Source organism: Copadichromis virginalis, linkage group LG9 (genome assembly GCF_057382275.1).
Source record: "Copadichromis virginalis isolate Kocher_CV1m ecotype Utaka linkage group LG9, C_Virginalis_male_GT1.1, whole genome shotgun sequence".
In the NCBI taxonomy this organism is placed as follows: domain Eukaryota; kingdom Metazoa; phylum Chordata; class Actinopteri; order Cichliformes; family Cichlidae; genus Copadichromis; species Copadichromis virginalis.
The window spans coordinates 28,455,586-28,475,546 of NC_140626.1; the positions used below are offsets into that span (position 1 = coordinate 28,455,586).

The 19,961-nt window shown below is 39.3% G+C and overlaps 1 protein-coding gene across 2 annotated transcripts in view; it reads right to left on the bottom strand.

Annotated features, from left to right (window-relative positions):
* cntnap2a (contactin associated protein 2a) overlaps positions 1-19,961 on the bottom strand; it is a 403,255-nt gene that overhangs the window by 228,887 nt on the left and 154,407 nt on the right. For both annotated transcript variants that reach the window (XM_085468615.1, XM_085468614.1), the window contains exon 2: positions 7,844-7,954. In XM_085468615.1, the coding sequence (XP_085324741.1) occupies positions 7,844-7,954 (111 nt within the window). The remainder of the gene's footprint in view (positions 1-7,843; positions 7,955-19,961) is intronic.

Sequence of the window (19,961 nt, forward strand, 5' to 3'; positions counted from 1 at the left end):
TGTATTTACTTTCATGGAGTCTTCTCTTTATTGTAGACTTTGATATCGATACGCCGACCTCCTGGAGAGTGTTGTTCACGTGGTTGGCTGTTGTATTAGCCTCTTCACCATGGAAATAATTCTGCGATCATCCACCACTATTGTCTTCCATGGATGTCCAGGTCTTTTTGTGTTGCTGAGGTCACCAGTGCTTTATTTCTTTCTAAGGATGTACCAAACTGTAGATTTTGGCACTCCTAATATTGCAGCAATTTCTTAGATGGGTTTCTTCTGTTTTTGCAGCTTATGGGTGGCTTGTTTCACCTGCATGGACTCCTCCTCTGACGATGATGTTTTCTGTTCACAGCAAAATCTTCCAAATGTAAGCACCACACTGTCATGGGCCTGAGTCTGTGACTCAGGGCTTTTGTATTAATGAATTATCTTGTGTTCTGGTGATGTTTTCTGTTAAGGTTTTCCTAGTTAGAATTTGGTGTTGTGCTCCCTCTGTTTAGTGTCAAGTCATCCCTGTCTGTGTGTATATTTCCTGTTTTACTTTGAAGTTCTGTGTCTCGTGTCTTGTCATATCAATTAGGATCTGCTGTGCCTCCCTCCTGTTTTGCCATTCCTCATTCCCTCCGTGTGTATTTATCATGTGTGTTTACCTGTGCTCGTTGTCAGTTCATCTGCGTTAGTTGGTGTTTCTCCGTCTCTCTGCCCTCAGCTCGTGTTTCTCCCTGTATGTTGTGTATTCCAGGTTTATTAGTTTTGCCCAGTTCAGGTTCGTGTCTTAGTGCCATCCTTACCACCCTCGTTTCTGTTTGTACTTCACCCATTGTAAATAAAATGCTCACTCGCAACAAGTCAGTTCCTGCATTTTGGGTCCTTTTCGCCCAGGCACCACACGACTGTCGCCGCAACCGTGACACACACATCAAATCAACTCCAGTCATTTTATCTGCTTAGCTGATAATGACATAAGAAAGGAATTGCCCACAACTGCCCAATAAATAGCCTTTGAGTCAATTGTCCAGTTACATTTGGTCCCTTTAAAATGAGGTTGGCACATGTTAAGGAGCTGAATCTCCTAAACGCTTCATCCAGTTTGAATGTGGATACCCTCAAATGAAAGCTGCGAGGCTACATATGATGTCCATGTCTATTATATAACTATAATTGGAAAATGTTTCAGTAAACAGGTAAAAAAAAAAAAAACTAAAAAAAAGTCAGTGTCCAAATATATATGGACCTAACTGTATAGACAAGACACAGGTGGAAGCAGGAAACGGATGAAAGCAATGAGGAAAAAAGAGAGAAAATCACAAAGTTTGAGTGACAAAGAGAGTCAATAAAACACATGGAAATCAGTTATTAAATTCAAACTGGAGGTAACCAAAAGATAATCAACCAAAACTGAAACACTAAACAATATGACAAAGACAGAATAACACAGCAGGGATAGGAAATGGAGAAAGTAAAAAGAACAAAACCCAAACAAAATGGCACAGGAAAGCCAAGAAAATATCAGGACCATGGCCTTATTAGTATTAATCATGTCTATGTAAGCGGCTGTCTAATGCCCTGACGCCCCTTTTCATGTCAAAGCAAATGAGAAAACATTTACTGACCTCATTCCAAGTTAACCTTGGGCACAACGAATTTGAAATAAAAAGTAATTTTCTTCAGATGAAACTTTAAACAAGACAGACGGGGGTGTTAAGCAAGCATGGTCTGCAAAAAGATTTGATATGAGTTGCATCACAGAAAGTGTAGATGCTTGATGCATAGCAGCAGCTATGGGCTGGGCTCTGATTTTGACCATTTTATTATTCAGGGTCACACATGTTTTACAAGGGTTACTCCAGCAGTTTCAAATAAAATGAATGCACACTGTATTTTACAACTGTTTAATATTTTATCAAACGAGTAGTCAGTCTTTAAAGTGTTTTGTGACCTTTTTCAAACATGTATGTGGTTGAAATCTTAGAGCTGAAGAGATGTGAAGAACTTTTCTTTTTCTACACTTCATTAGCTGTCATCTGGTCTTTCTTCATGTCTACCTGTCTCTTTTTTTCCCCCGCACGTGTCTATCTAGACCAAAAGGTTTTTGGCTGCAAGAGAAGCTGGTTCACCTTTTCGTTTGTCTGACGTCCTTGAGTTTCACAGGGCCTGGCACATTAACTAACACTAAAGGGAGACAGTTGGGGGGTGGGAGCATGGACATTTGGGAGAGGGTGAGGGGTGATGGTGAGAGAGAGAGAAAGTCAAGACTATTAGGGGAAATGAGAGAGATAACAACGGCAGGAATGTTGGAGGTTGAAAAAGGGAAAAGATGGAGGGAGGTAAATGTGAGATAAAATGGTGAGACGCAGAAATTGCAAATTAAAAGAAGACTGGCAAAGGAGGAGGCTGTAGCTCAGGTGCTGCGTATATTTCTTGTCTACCAATGGGAAAGCTGGGGGATTGAGCTCCAGATCCTCCTGTCCATGTGTCTAAGTATCCTTGGGCAAGATACTGACACCCAGGTTGCCCCGATCCATCCATCCAAGTGTGAGTGTGTGAATGTTAGATAGAAGTGCTTAGATACAGATAAAAGCACTGTGTCAATGCTAAATAATTGAGGAGGAAGGTGCTGTGTAAGTGTTAACAAAAGAAAGACAAAACAGTCTTTTCTGACTGTTTTTAGAATGCAGAGGCAGAACTGTCCCTGCTTGATTTATGTAAGTGCAAAAAAAAAAGAAAGTAGAAATACAAAACAAATCTAGCATCACGCCACATCTAATAATACATTTCTAAGAAAAATGAACTAAAGCTGTTAACAGTCAATCTTTTCTGGTTTAAATAAGATGCAATTTTGTTAATAACATAATGTGTTAATTAAAGGATCTTAAGTGACTCTGTTTTATAAGTTAAGTAAAAAAAAAAAGGTCTAGCACTATAATGGAACAATTAAGAATACAGCAATGTTCACAAGCCCATTCATGTTTAGTCATTTTGTACATAAAGGCACACAAATACATACTGTGCCTATAAAAAACTAATAAAATGTGTCATCTTAAAATGAAAAAGCAAAGTAGGAATGACCACCAGGATCCTGGTAACTGGCAGGCTTACACAAGATAGCTGCCTGCTGGAAAATCACTATGGCACCATCTAACTCCATCTCTCATTCACACACACATCTACAGGACTGTGCATCGAAAATTGGATGCACACACCCGACGCGCACATCACTATAACCTAAAACTCTAATAGCTGTCAGCGTTCACAGCCCAATGTGCTTAGCTTAAGATGATTGGTGTGTCCCATTGATTTTGTGCCTCTGCTGTTCCATGGCACTGGGAGATTGGAGTAGATTGGATTATCAGCACATACTCATGTCACTGACGGCAAATTTGGCTGCCAAATGTAACGGCTTGAAGGAACCCCTCCTTATAATATGTGTAAATGTGTAGTGCCGTCCTGTTTTTGTCAATACAAGTGCTTTGAAATGTTTGTGTTCCAGTGAAAGTGCGAGTGTTTAATGTGTGGACTTGTTTTTGTCATGCCTCACAGGGTTTCTGTAAATGTGAGCATGAGTCATGTAGAAGCTAAATTGGCTTTTCGCTTGTTTTCTCATTCAGTGCATGTTTTGTCTGTAAAGAAAATCACTGTAATTCTAAGAATATGTGCAATATGGATGACTCTCATGCATCTTTGCTTGAATATGTATATTTTTGGGGGGAGTTAGGGTTTGTATTTGTGCATTATGTCTCTAGTATTGTGAATACTGATATGCCTTCCCTTCCCTTTCTCACGCTGCCATATCTCAGTCAACATTACTCTTTACTCCTACTGGTAGATGACTTAATCGCTTGTGCCCACCTTCTTTGCATAAGCAACAATTACTCCCTACCACTGTTGATATTTGCCTAATTTCATTAACATTTCCTGGTCTTTGGTCTCCACGTTGCTGCCAGTTTTCATTTTCATGTATGACCTTTAGGAAATCAATACTGATTTGACCATTTTCATTCACAATCAAACCAATTTCTCACTGGATGCTTTTCTTAGATGGCAACAAACAAACAAACAGACATACGTTCATAGCAAATACAATTTCCTTTGCAATTCTGCCACTTTGTGGTCTCCATGCTTACAGAGTGATGATTACTTGGTAGTTTTAGCCACTGATCACTTTTAACTCAATATAATCTTGGCACATTTAACACAAAGTCAGCAGCTGATGGAAACTGTTTGTTGTTAATCACAATGGTGGCTCAATATGCCAAGGACTCCTGATGTGAAAAATGAAGCTTTGCCAAAAAGTGAGGTTCTAGGCTAATATTGATTTTGTGTCTTCCCTGTTTCATAGCACTGGAAGAGCACATATTCATGCCAATAACAGTACATTTGGCTGTCAAATGTAGCTGCTTGCATCTAAATGCAAGTCAAAATGATAGAGCGAAGGGAGACTCTCTACAGCTAAAACACAGAAACTGTCAGGGTCCCTGTGCCTACCCGGTCGGCTCAGTACGGCTACATATGTTTTGTATTCCTTTTTTTTATTTTTTTCCTGCTCTCTCCTTTCCCCTCTTTCCCTCCTCCCTCTGCCTGGGCGGAGCTCACCTGCGGGCTCCTGCCCTTGGCCCACGCACCTGTGGCTCATCACGAGTGATCCAGCTCCTTTATAAGACGGCAGCCCTGTGTTTCTCGTCGCTGGACCGTTGCCGACCCTCGTCAGTGTAACCCCAGCTCAATGACTTCAGAAGTGTTTCATAGCGATTTACCTAACTACCCATTCGTGTCTCTGTGTACAGATTCCCTGGACCTACCCCTGTGTTACCCGAGTGAGTGGAGTGTGAGGAGTGGTGGACGGAGAGTGTGCGAGTGTGAAGAGGAGTGGACGGAGAGTTTGCGTGTCTTTCCCGTTCGTGTGTGGACCCCCGGAGCCCGGCTTTCCCCTCACTTTTGTAAATAATCACCTGGTGCATCATAATAAAGACTCTTGTGCTTTCAAGACCTAGAGCCTGCGCGTGAGTCCGTTCAGTCCCGTTGTGACAGAAACTGTACAGCATGTTTTGATATCATCGCTTGTCTCTGTGACATGCTTTCAACAACAGGTGAAAAGACATCTATTTAGACAAGCATTTGGGTGTTTTGAATTCTGTGTTGTTTCACCTGGTTCATGTGAGATCATTTTAAACACATATCAGCTGTTTTCTTTTTTTAATTGATACCTCTGTAAAATATTTCATGACTGCTTTCTTGTCTATTGAAGCGCTATGCAAATACATTTTACTTCTTACTTTAACAACTGTTACAAATGTCATATTTTGAAGGTTGGCGCACATCAACAGTTAATGCAGTTTGCATTATAAATGTTTAATTATAGTATTTTAAAGTTAAGTAAATCTGTCTTGAAGTTGTAACGTTCACATCCAAACTGATTTCCAGAGGAATCCTTGACCGTCATCAGCTACTATACCTTAGAGAATCTCATCAAGGTGCTTCATATCCGAAGGTAGACCCTACAATAATACATACAGAGAAAAACCCAACAATCAAATGACCCCCTATCAGCAAGCACTTTGGCGACAGTCGAACGAAAAACTCCCTTTTAACAGGAAGAAACCTCCGACAGAACCAGGCTCAGGGAGGGACGGCCATCTGCCACGACAGGTTAGGAAGAGAGAAGGAAGACATGACAAAAAACATGGTGTGGAAGAGAGCCAGAGATTAATAACAAGTATTATTCAATGCAGAGAGGTCTGTTAACCCATAGTGAGTGAGAAAGGTGACTGAAGAAGAAATACAAAATGCATCATGGGAATCCCCCAGCAGACTATTGCAGCATAACTAAGGGAGGATTCAGGGTCACCTGATCCATCCCTAACTATATGCTTTAGAAAAAGGAATGTTTTAAGCCTAATCTTAAAAGTAGAAATAGTGTCTCCCAAAATCAATATGATATTCAACATTTGAACTTTCGACAGGGTAATCTTTTGGACGTCATGTAGATGTCTATGACTTGTGCAGGGAATTTACATGATTAATAAATGTAATGTTTTTTTTATTTACAAATATCAACATTGTTTCTCTCAACATGATACATATGAATACAGATTATTTATCAACAAAGATGCTTTATTATGTGTTGACCTACTAATTTATTTAGCGCATGGTTTTTTGTTTTGTTTTGTTTGTTATTTTAAATTTCCCTGTTTTTCTTTAACTAGTTTATTTATTTTAATTAATCACCTTATTTATTTGTAACTAGGTTAAAACTGTTATTTTTTTAAAATATTAAAAACATTAAAATCCATGTTAAATTCCATGTTGAAATGTAAATGAAGTAATAATGGTTAAAGTATTTATAAAATTTTTGGTATTCATTTTAAAAGGAGTAAAATGTGTTTAATAAGTTAAAAAAGTATTTGCATTAAATACCGTTTGTTTTTATTTTAGAGAGGTTAGTATCCTGTTTTATTGTGAAGAGCTGTGTAAGACGAAACTAGTGTGTTTGTGAAGTGGCCTGCTCTGGGAGATGTAAAATACGAAAAGTGTGTATTTATGAACTGGACTATTTGCCTGACAGTCTTTGTCAATGCACAGATGATATTTCTGCTCGAAATCCACCACGCAGCTGCTCACTTTTGCTTTAGCTCAGGAGCCCGCACCATCTTGGAGATGTCTGCTAATCACTCTGCATCCTTTTAAACATAACTGTTTCTGTACAGATAATATGCCCTCCACCCTCTGGAAACATGGGACTACAGAGCCTATACAATCAGAAGCATTATAAAAATGACATCTAAAATGAGTCTTACAAGTTTGACATTTAAAAGACGTCCACAACAACCACATTTGGACCATAAATAGTCCCTACCCAAAGGTCTTACAGACGTCAACACTAGAAGTATAATAGACGTCGCTAAAAAGACGCCGTCTGGCGTTACACAAACAACCCCTTCGGTGGACCAGAATTGTGCATCCAAAAATGACTTATAAAAGACGTCACTCCAACATCACTCTGCGCAAGTAAATTTCACAAAAATGCACACTACAGCTATTTTCATTCAAGTATTACTTAAGCTTTTACAAAAATAAACTGAATATATACACTTTATCCATTACATGCTCTCCAAGGACCGCTATCCTCCAGGAGAGGAAAAGAAAATGTGTTGGTGGGAAGAATGCTAAACTGTATTTTTACCATCCTTTCCTTATCCTTTTGAGAAATTGTTTTTCATTTTTTCATTGTTTCCTTCCCTATTTCCTTAATCGGTTGTTGGTGGGTGTCATTACAGGAGCTGCAGTCCCATTTAGTAGAAATAATTCTATTGGTATGATTAAACATACCAGATTACCTTGCTTTTATATGTCAGAGTTGTTGCCTCAGCTGTAGTGCGGCTATATTAGATGGGAAAGTATGAATTATTAATTGTATAAACACGGAGGGGTGTAATTGTCTGTCCCTATCTGTCTTTGCTGTGGACTGATGTGGAAATGAGCTTCAGTCTGAGTCACTGAGATAATGATTGAAGCCAAGAGAGGGAGGGCATGAGAGGAGAAGAAATATAAAGAAGTAGAAAGAAAGAAAAGAGAAAAAGAGGAGGAAGGTGGTGAGAGCAGCTGTGCAGCACTGAGAAGTGTGTCGCTCGATGAAGGCTTGAATGTTTATCTCACAGTGTGTCATCTCTAAAATCATCCATAAGGCTGTATGTACACGTACCTGAATTAGGTATTTACTTTTATCTCTGTCTACACTGCATGTAAGCAGAGCCCTCCAACAGAATGCATATATGTGTGAGTACATGGCCATCTGTAGGCTTGTCCGCATGTGTGTGTCCGCATGCACGTATGTCTGTGTGTGTTTGTATACCTCCTCTCCTGTTGAGCTTGGCATATCCAGGTGCATATCCACTGGAGAAGACAGACGAGCTGGTGAAGGCTGTGTGAGGCAGAGGAGAGGCAAGAGCCTCATCACACTTTTCTGTAGAGAGAAAGAACGCATATTAAAACAGAAGGAGTGAGAAACAGAAGAGGACGTTGGAAGAAAACAGAGGATATGATAAAGAGCTGTGTTTTTTTGCTTTACATACACACTTTTTCATGCATAGAAAATACATTAAGTAGTTGTTGGTCATTTTAAATCCTATTTAACTGTAATTCTATGAGAAAATCTCAACTTAGTCAAACCAATTTGGCAAATTCACGAACACATTGCAAAAATATCCACCTTAACAGGCAATCTGGCCTGGTAACTAAATGCAGATGCAAAGCTGATTTAAAAAACCAAACAACCAATCAAAACAGAGGAGAAATACAAGTGGCTAAAATGAATTGCCCCAGCCTGAGGTTAAACCCTACTAGGGCTGCCACGATTTGTCGACTAGTCACGATTACGTCGACTATCAAAATCGTCGACGACTGATTTAATAGTCGACGTGTCGTTTGAAGCTTTGTAAGATCGCAAAAGACGCAGGAATAATAGTAGGATTTAAGAGTGTAATAACGGACTGAAACAGAAGATGGCAGCACAGCATGTACAAGGATGCCAGCTGCCGTTAAACCCCGAAGAAGAAGAAGCAGCTGTGTCCCAGAATTCATAGCGCGGCCCAGCTTAGTTTCCAACAATGGCGGTAGCTAGTTAGTTTTAATATTACTCTTATTATTCTTTCTGGGTCACAAAATAAACGTTTAACATATTTTCAGGCGAGAATGTAACTGTATAAACCTCAACTATCTGCTCAGTTTATCAGGACACCACATATTTTCAAAAGCGCTCCGACGTTTTCGGAGACGTCTGTTACCCACTAGCTCGATAGCTAGCCGGGGGCTAGGTCACTAGCGCCGTGAGAACACCGGACTCCCGGCAAATTGTTTTCAAACCCACCGCCGTCTTTCGTGACTCAGGTTAAATATATATGAGTCACTTAGATAAATTAAAAATGTTATTGTTTGGCTTTTTTTTTAGTATTTTATTTGTTCCTGAGTAAATCGGTTTGGCTGAGATTAAAGTTATAGTTTTTACACAGCTGAATAAACGTCAAGCAGACAGCTGATTATCAGAAGTGTGAGATGCTGGAGAATATACTCCGGTGTCCTGTTATATTTTAGATAGCAAGGAGTTTATTAAACTTTACCGAAACAATCTGCAAATTTCATTAAAATTGAATAAACTATCATCTTGTCTTTATTTTTAGTTAGCACCTTAAAAGCTTAAAGCTGTAAGCTAATGATAGTTATATAAGAGCAGATGCTGCTGGTGCAATAAGCTGTAGTTTTACGTCCAGTGGATGATGATCTGATTAGTCGACTAATCGCATAAATAATCGGTGACTAGTCGACTATCAAAATAATCGTTTGTGGCAGCCCTAAACCCTACACATATTTATTCTGCATTTGTTCACTTCTGAAATTTGAAGTACGAAGTAGGCATTTATAAATGACTATGATGAAATTTTAGGTTTGATTTTTCTGCAAACAGATATAAATTTCAACTTCTTTCATTTAAATAGAAGTTTCATTGGGGTTGCTGTGAAGAAAATTATCTGAAAGACCACCACGGCGATGCTCCTCATAACCTCACTTTCAAGCTAACATTCTGCTAGTGCTCTCAAGAGAAAACAAAGAACGTGACGGCAGAGGAATACATATGAAACACACAAACACAGCAGAAATCAAAGGAAAGAAATACTGAATATTCCTCACATGCACACAGTGATTAAGTCTCTTCCCTCTCTTTTCTCTCAATCCACCCCTTTCACTCTCTCATCCACACAAACACACTCCCCTCTTCCAGTACATTAGGTTCCACGCAGAGAGAAGTTGTGAATGGTCTGTCAGGTCAGGTAGGCACAGTCACTAGCTCTCTGTCATGTCCCACTACGTGTGTGTGTGCGCACAGAGTCTGAGTATGTATGAGGGAGAGTCAAATTTAGAAAAGAGTGTTGTTTCTCCTTCTGTGAATGTGCATAGACAGATCACACATGTGTGTGTGTACAGTAGACTACATCTGGTGAAAGTCTCAAAGAGTTTGTGTTACAGGTGGGCTCATAGAGAATGGAAAATATCTAATCGTGACAATGTGTGTGGGTGTGTCCTTTTGTATGCTTGCATGCAAGTGTGCATTTCTCTTTGGAAAGCCTCCCTTGAGGTCTGAAAGAGCTCCACATTTTTCTCCTTTTGCTGCCTGCTTTGGCAGGTGGATATGCACAGAGACATCAAGGTTCTCCTTTATAAAAAGTAATGACATTTCTAGCACATTCATGTCACCCTGGAATATTAGCAAAGTCCACTTGCAACTGTCAGGCGTCTGACTCAGCATCATAGAATGGGAGAGAAGGGCAACAACGTGGTTTCAGGCAGCGGGATTTAAAAAGTCTGTTTGCATACTGTGTGAGGAGGTACGATTCTTTTAAAATGACTCAGGTGAGCCCGTGTCACCAGCTGCAACCCATGCCAGAACAGCTAGTGATGTGTTCCTGCTTATCTCCTTTTGCAGCTGTTCCACAGGTGCAGCTCTCGTGCAGCAGCATCTGGTCATGAAATTACAAGAAATCTTTGGGTCATGCTCAAGAGTCTCCAAATTTATTCTTGCATCCTAAGTAATGATAATAGGATCCTCTATCACACAAACAAATGCACACGAGAGCTCCTTCACGGCTATGGACAAATGTTCTGCATCCATATATTCAACTGTTTGTGCAGTGATTGACACAAAGGCACAAACACTTGCGCTTAGATCCAGTCATACACTTGATGATTCTTCATTTTCATTCACACACTTGGGAACACAACAGCTTTACTGCAGCTTCCGTCTAATGAGTGTTTCTATAGGTTTGTTGGCAAAGACTTGCTCTAGCTGCACATGAACAGGCTTTGTAGGTCACACAAACACACGCACGCACACACTCACACTAACAGAATACATTGAATAAAGGCTGGAAGAGGAGGCAGCAATGGAATGAAAGGAGGAGGCGAGTTAATAGAGAGAAAGTAGATTTTAAAGGAATCAAGGTGGTGAGAAATATAGTGAATTTTTTCAGTGCCTCCGCTTATTTCCTTAGGGCTCTCTAAACTCTCTTCTGGGGAGAAGCCGCTATACATGTACGGATTTTAGAGATCAGAAGATATATACTAAAAAAAATTTAATAAATGAAAAAGGTGGAAAAGGTGGAAAGTCAACCTGTACCAAGGCCAATGTTCTATTTCACAATTTTAAAGAAAGTAACATGATTCAACATGAGATTCTTTTCCTCCTCTGTGCTCCACCTCTCCAACAGTTTGGTAGTATATGAGTAACCTTGCAGAAAAGAGAAAAAAAAATACAGAAAACGGTAATGATTGCATGCTTCCACAATGGCTTGTCTTGGTTGAAGATGAGGGCTCACTCAGCGGCTGCTGAGTGAGCCCTCATCTGGGACTCTCCTCAGCTCTTACTGGGACAGTGGCGCGGCTGCCCCTCTGTTGGTCTTCCATGGTCTCTTGTGTTCTGGGGGCCTCTGGATGTCTGGAGTTTTGATCTCCTCCATACCCGCTTCACACCCTGGAGGACGGGGCTGTGGCCCCCCCACACTCCCTAGCAGATCATTACATGGAGAAACCTTTGGAATGCAAGCATGCTGATCCACACAGGTATGCACACATGGGTATTCACAGACGCGGACTAAAGCTTTCTTGGCTGCTGCCTCAAAGCACACTGTGCGCTGTCTATCTTGCGTGCTGCACAATATCGTTTATTACTTAGTAAATACTGATATCTATGACTAGCTAGTTTATTGTGATGGTGCTTTGCTTTCTCTATTATTATGTTGCTCTTTGTTGTTTGCTGTCTCCTCTGTTTGTTTGTTTGTTTGTTTGTTTGTTTTTTCTCCATACAGGTGACCCAGGAGTTTTTTTTTTTTTTTTGTCTCTCTTCCCCCCCCTTCTCACCGTCTCTTCTCCCCTTGGGTTTTCTTTCTTTCTCTCCCCCTCTCTCTCTCATTCATTCCCCCTGTCCTATTTATTAAAAAAAAAAAAAAAAAAAAAAAAAAAAAAATGACAAAGGATGAACTGAAGCTCTGCCATCACGTAATGTCGCATACTGCTGTTTCTGATGTCATTTAAAAAAAAAAAAAAAAAAAAAAAGAAGAATGATGGTTCTAATATACAGTACTAATAATATAGTAGCTATTAACAACCCTGACCAGTAATGTGGAAATATCTTAAAATATGTGAAAAAGAACTTGGGTGAAAATGTGCTTTGCCTCTGAAAGCAGAACCCTGAATATTCGCAGCCATCACAAAGATCTATGAAACGAAACTTTAACTGTCTTTAATTTTGATAATGGCAAGACCTCCCGAGGCAAAATTGGTGGCTATGTTTACAAAGTGATTGATTAGACTTAAACGCAATTTGACCTCATAAGCTGCGCTCACTGTTTTCGCTATTACAGTACACTGCACCACATTTCCATTAAATCAGCTAAACAAAAAAAATTAGCATCTGTTTATTTGGGTCCTCGGTAAAGCTGCCAAATTCTTATTTTCCTTGCATCTCTATGTGTGCAGTTTATTTCTGGTGGTTGCTGTTGCTGTTGTTGCTGATTCCCAAGTCCAAAGGTATCCCCTGCCATGTGCATTACTCATGTATGTATTCACCCCTTATGTCTACTGGCTTCATAACATTCCACAGGCACTGATTCTACTCGCAGTTGAAATTTCATAGCATGCTGTTTTGATTCACAAGGGGACCGGTGATAACTACAACAACAATAATTTTAATATTGCATGTTAAAATAAAAATTTGTTTGTGGTTGATGGAATTGCAGTAGCAGTTTTCTTCTTTTTTATACTGAAAGATGTACAATGGCTCATTCAAATGCAGACAATGTTAGACTCTCTGTAGCTTTCCTTCAGTGAAACGCCAGTGCTTCGGTATTGATCAGCTATTTTATTCCAGTGCTGAATATTTTAAGAAACCCAGAGTATATCTTTAACACACAGAATGAGCAAGTAAATCAACTAATGGTTTTGTTCATCATTTATTATGAACAAAACCATTATAAAACTTTGTAGGGGTGTAGAGCTGGGTCATGTTAACAATCCATCTTATATCCACCAGTCTAAAAAGTCAAGTCTGACCTCTCCTTCATGCTCAACAGATTGATCTGCTGTTTAGTAATGCTAATATTAATGCTATATAGAGCTGTCTAAAACTGTGTTTCTTACTGTTATTGTTTGTATTGAAAACATTATACAATACAGTAGTAAAATATTGTAAACAGTATAAACAGTATTGATCACATTATAGACTTTACTTTTGCATTTCACATCTGCCTTTCTTTCAAGCTGAACCAAAAATGTGTCAGCTTTAAAGCTCATCTAGAAGGCATGGTTAAGAGACAGAGAATGAGCTGCTTAGTTAGTTAAAAATATACTGCATTATAATATTATATAATACGCCCAAGTTATCCTTATCCTGTTATTTGCAAATCAATATTATCCATGGCCTACTCCTACATGATGTTTGTGTAATTAAAGTAAGCATCTAACGTGCTACACTTATCTGAATTTTGCTGTACTACAAACTTTTTAAAGTCTGTATAAAAAGGGCAAAGCAAACAAAGTAAATAAAGCTAGGCGAGGGAGCTGCCATGGTGGAGGTTTGCATTGTGTAGGCTTATATAATATTTCACATTGAAAATTAGCATTGTTTATGCCAAATATTTCCATCGTTTGAGTGTCAAGTACTACTGCTTTTTCAAAGCTGTCTTAAGGGTAAGTGCAAGGTGTCCTCTGGAGACTTGATGCACTGGTTGCTTCAGCATTAACAACTGAGAAGCAGTCCTCTTTCGAAGGGCGACAATGAAGAAAAAGGGCTGCCAGTGAGATGTGATCTTAGCCAGAAGTCTGTCAAGAAAGACCTCTTGAGCAACTCGCGTCTTGTTGGGAAGCTTTCTATTTTGTCCTCAGTTTTGCTTCATTTTTACAGTTCGGGTTTCTTTTTACTTGCCATTTAGTCAGCTTGAAAAACCAAAAACACCACAGTCGGTGACATTATATGAATGAGGATGGGCTCATTCATGTTGATTGGGGGGGACAACAAAGAACCAAGGACATAGCAGTGAAAAGAAAATGAAAAGTTTCTGCTTTTGTAATAAAGCCAATATACAGTGGCATATTTGAGAGGAACTCTAAAGCCCTGTCTGAGGCTTTAGTGCTCTACATAATGCTGCATTTCGTCCATATGTGACTTGTGTGGAAAGAAGCCAGTAAATATACTTTGCCCTTATCTGAACTGAGTGTCTTTTTTATTGCTTTTACTTGAGAAAAAAAGCACAGAAATGATGGGAGACTGTATCCGATTTGATCATTCATAATGAATCCACTGTACAATGTGAACCTGTTTGAAATGCCAACACCAGCACTAGCTGTATCAGGAAACCTTGATATCGTACAAATTGTTTGAACTTGAAATAAATAGAGAATTTAGGTTATACTGTAGCTGTGAAATTACTGGCAATAAATCTTACATTGTCTCTTTTCTCATTTTTCAGTCCTTAAGGATTGCAGCTGTAAAAACAACAGTAATGCCCTGATTTATTGTTTTGCAATTATTAAATCACAGCACAGGGTTATACACAGGTAAATTGTATGGTATGTGTGTGAGAAAGGGCAACTTCTGTGTTTTCCTTGCAACTAATTAAACTTTGAAAGAGATCTAGACTCATACCCATCAATTATTTACTGATATACCTCAAAGGACGCAGCTGCTGCACACATAATGTAGCCTTACGATATACAGGAAAATAGATAGGAAGCATAGTGGCAAATTAAATAAACTAAATTACATAAATTTTCACACTGGATGGATAATGTGTGACATCCTAAAATAGGTTACTGTAAGACCAGTGCCTGGTTAGTGAAAATGTATTTAAAAAAAAGACCATTGATGAACACAGACCATATGGTTATATGTTCAGCACTCAATAAAGAGGTCATAGCCACTGATATTTGCCTGGGTCTCAAGTGCATAGCAGGGTTCTGTAAGTTCAGGTACTTTAGGGGAAGCAAATGACTACAATATCCAAGTGCAAATGTCAGCCTATTCCTCTGTGCAAGAGGAAGAGATAGCTTTATGCATGATAGAATGATAAGAGAGGCGAAACAGATAGGGACAGTGTGGGGGAGTAAAAAGAGAGATAGATAACATGAAGGCAGGACATGAGGAAGAAAAAATGGCTACATACCAAAGCCTTCTTAGTGACATTTCCAGTTAAGTAAATAACTAGGATGAAGAAAAACAGCTACCAAGAGATGTGTCAGCTGGCTGCTACCAGTTGGGACCAAAGCCATAGACAGACAGTGTTTGGCCAGCCTGTTCAAAGGCCTTTTCACTGCCACATCTTTGGAGCTAAAGGGAGTTGGACACTAGTCCAGCATAATCCAACCGGGGTAAAATTCATGACAGCCTAAAGATTAGCTGGAATAGAATCACAAATCTTAGAAGCCAAGAGACGAAATTTTGGAACTGAGACAGCTGCCATGATGTAACTCTTTGACTAAGTGTTGTACCTGCCACATTGGCCATTTAGGCAAAAGCTCTTGAAAGAAACAGTTCACGAGTACTTAGCACAAAGACTTAACAGTGCATGCTGAAATTCACCTGATAAAACAAAGGGAAAATGGAGCTGAAAAGGCCTGCCAGTTTCACCTTTTGCATGTGTTTTAACAATGGGGTCAGTAAACCGGTGAAGAACATTCAGTGTTCTTTAGACCGCTGAGCAGACTGTTAAAAACACTACAGAAAACTCTGCTATCTTTATTTAATGACTGTGAAACCATTGTGTGTGGAGTTTTGCTACTGTGCTGTCAAGTCTGTCCTCTCAACAACACTGAATACTGAAGTTTGGGGACCTGGGGGCTTTTTGTGGACCCATGTCATGAACACAGTGGAAGCTGTCAAAAGTGCCAACAGCTGCATGGAGATGCAGTCTGACTCTCCAAAGTGCCAGTGAGTGTGAGAGCCTCTGTCTGTGCAAGCCTTTGTCCTCCGGTTTGGCTGGGAGCAGAAGGGGTCTCTGCTTTCTGTTTTCCATTTCTTTCCAAATTCATATTTCAATTTAATGAAGTATCTCTGGACTGGAGGCAGTGGCCTTAAATGAAATAAGACTGTAGAAGTCTGCTTTAGGGAGCTAATCTCTGTTGTAATGTTTATAAATTCATATAGCCCATCTTACCAATTCTTGCCAAGTATACCCAATATCCGTCTTGGAGAAGCTGTCCTCCTCATTGAGATAATGGGCTGAGCTGATTCAAAAATAGCAGAAGCTTTGTATGCATAGACTCCATCTACTCCATGCCCATGTACTGAGAGATCCCAGCAGGTTTTCTAATTTGCTGGGAAAGTAATACTGTTTCACTTGATTGCCTACAGAAATATTGCTGTAAACTTACCATTAACAGCAGGTAATATTAGATTTCTAGTGTAACTAAACACAAGCTGGTCTTAACCAACTTTATTTATAACTGGTTTAACACACTGGGTAGGAGGTGACCCATATGCCATAAGGCTAATGCAGAGGCCCGAGTCTGAATATGCCCTAAGGCTGTTTACACCAAGTCAACTGGTCTTTCTCTCTGCTGTCCTATCTTCTCTCCACTGCCCTGTTTAAAAAAACTCCCCCAAAAATCTAATTATGGTCAAATGTTGCAAATTAAAGCAACTCTGATTCCAACAGTGTTTTCAAAAATTCTGCCATCACAGAGAAAAAGTTTCACAAACAGTTAAATGGCCATTGACTAATTAGCAAGCAGCTTCATGTGCATTCTGTCCTGTACACCTGGAATTTCATGACAGCAGGTCCCAAGTGGGCTTCACAAAGAGCTATAGGACAAAAATAAACAGATGTTCTGCAGCATAGAATAGGCCGTTCTAATTGGGATTACAGATGGCTATTCCGACCGTTTGCCAGTGTCTTCGATGTGAAATAAAATTCCAAAGTGAACAGGGTTTCACTGAATACATGTTGGCAATGGTTCCAGTTCCTAATCATTGTGAGACATCTCAAAGTCACATTATTTTAAAAGAAGAAATACTACAATTAAATCAACTAAAAATAAGAGGCCTTTTCATCACTTTTTTAGTGAGTTTTAGTTCTTCTAGCCTATATGAACACATGACAGTGCATCTAATATCTATCCGGTCATTAAGTCTGATGTCACTAGCCGTGTCTGGGCCTAAACGCCGCTGCAGGTCCATATATCAAACGATCACTGTGGCATTACTGAGAGTTGAAAAACTGTCGAAAGTCTTCCATCTTTAATAAAATGATCAGCGTTCTGCTCTACCAGGTGTAACAATTGAGTTTAACATCCAGGCATCCATGAAAATGGAATTTATGACATTTAACGGAGTTAGAAGTTAGCAGGAAGTTAGCTCGCTAGCTTCTATCTAACTACAATATAGCATGTCCTGACTGCGGGGTTTTGGAAACAAATTAAAACGTACAGCTCGTTATCACTTCCAACATAAATGAAGACAGAAAACTAAACAGCAGTGACGTTTGTAGGGTTACTGAAGTTTGGCTAGCTGGTATATAATGATGTGCTACGTGACCGCTAGCGACACAGCTATGTTAGCATAATATAAGCAAGCTAACTTTTTTCCACTCGATAAAAGTTAACGTGAGTGTACTCGGTGGTCAGGAACAAATGTAATCGCATGGCAGGATGCTGTAAAAGGACCAAACTTCAGCCAGGATACCGGATAAATACCATGTGAATATGCAGAATCTGTATCCAAGGGACAAAAGTTACAGTACTAGAAGTGTGTCATTTGGTATGAATCAATTTCTGTTTGTTCAGCATGAGATGTATGTGTCCAAGAGCAGAGATCAAGAGTTGCATGCAAGTTGGTTTTGCTGTAATACAGAAAGAGGAGGAGTTCCAGCATGGTGAATCTGAACATCGAGAGCCAGGCCTGAGCTCTGGTGTGCTCCTGCTCAATTTAACCCCAGCTGACACAACATTTTCATTCAGAATATTCAGATTATATATATATGTATATGTAAAAGTTTTGTGATCATTCAGTGTGTATCTGGTTGTGCGTTACACATCCTGTATTTCAGTGGATTCACTACAAAGTCTCATTATGCGCCTTTGTGCTCAGGGCCACCACATTCCTGTGGCATGAAATAGCAGATGGCAGTGGAGTGAATAACAATCATCTAGACCTCAGGGTGGGAGCCTATTCACTTTCAGTTCACATGCTACCACAGTGGGAATTAAAATGACCATTTAACTCTCTATGACAAAGTGCTAACTTTTCTAAATATGAAATTTGTTCTTTGAAAAAAAGACAGAAGAAGGGGTTATCGTATTTTTACAGAAATTAATTTCTCTCAGGTACAAATTGCTAAATCTCGGTCACTTTCTATTGCTAAAATATATTTATTGCAAATAAGATGTCAATAAATCTTTTCACTTGAAGAAGACAGTTTTTTATGCAGTTTTTCAAAAGAAACCCTCTGTCTCATTGCTTTTGCTGGCATCAATGTGCAGGTTTTGAACTAAGCTCTTGGAAAAGGTTACTTGCTTTTGTCCAACTTTTTCTCTCATGTAAAGAAATGTTTATACCATACATGTATAATCTGATTCACTTAACCTAGGCCTAGATGCCTATAGGCCTCTCCAGTGTTATTAATTCATGTCCTGTCCACCCTTTTTCTGACTTCCAGCATTTTTTATATGTGACAGGGCGAAAATGTCTTCGCATTGGAAGACAACTATTTTTTTTTTTTAAAAAGAGTCTCTGCTCACGCTGCTCATTTGCGCTTTACTCTTTCAGTCCAGCTTATTTCATTTTCAACCTTCCCTTCCCTTGCCTTTCCTGACCACCCTCCAACTACCAACCACCACCAGCAGGCATGCCAGCACTTTGCTTGAGCTGTTAATCTAATTTTTTTGGTCCAGATTCATTTTTCATGTCTTGGAACCATTACCAAACAATTTTTGTCAACGGATCTAGCACCCTGTGCCAATGTGAGCAGAGACCAAGCGCATAATGAGATGTTTTGGATGAAGCTACCTCACATAAAGACAGAGATTTACACACACGCACATATACCTTTTTATTTTCACATTTGCATCTGTCAACTGAAATCTAACATAACTTTTGAAATGCTGCAAAAAACAAAATCTGTTCCAGCGTTTAAACAAAGCAGAATGCATCAGAGCATATAACAATAAAACAGAAAATATTTATAGACAACTGATATTATTCTTTGGGTTTGACCAGTGTTGGAGTTACCAAAGACCAACATTAATAACAATTAAAACTAAATGAAGACATTTATATTCGCCAACTATTCCAAACATCAGTGCATGCTTTATGAAATCTTATGATGTTTGTGTTGCAACATTTAGTCTGAGCAAATACTTTAGAGTATCAAAAGCCACATTTCACCTGTGTGACAATTTGATGAAAAATACTTCACATAACCATTTTCTGGAACAAAAAGTGTATCTCTGTGTCCCGTTTTACATTCCAACTCCTGCCACAAAAAGTCCTGATATCATCTGGCAGCAGTTCCCTCTCCCAATCAAATCTTTGCAGTCAGTTTGTTGTATAAAACATAGGCTCCCTTTTTTAGTATGTCCAATAATACTTCGTGGACTTTCCGCATTCAAGATTCAGTTAGCTCAACCTAGAAAGCTCAATAAGCCTTTGGTGGGTTCGCTGTATAGGTTCATCAATTATTTATTCTACTAATTAACCCTTTACAGCCGATCGGAGCGGGCACGCTCTGTTTTGCGTAACTATTTTTAAATCCCGGTAGCTCTGCAACCAAGTAAGCTAGCGCAATAATTTTTTTTGCATATGAAACTGGAGGAGTTGTACTTACATCTTATGCCATCAGCTTGTCCTAGGTCACAGTTTCCTTCCACATATAACTTTGCAAAAACTGCATAAAAATCACTTGCAGCAACAAAAACATGATATTCCAGAAACA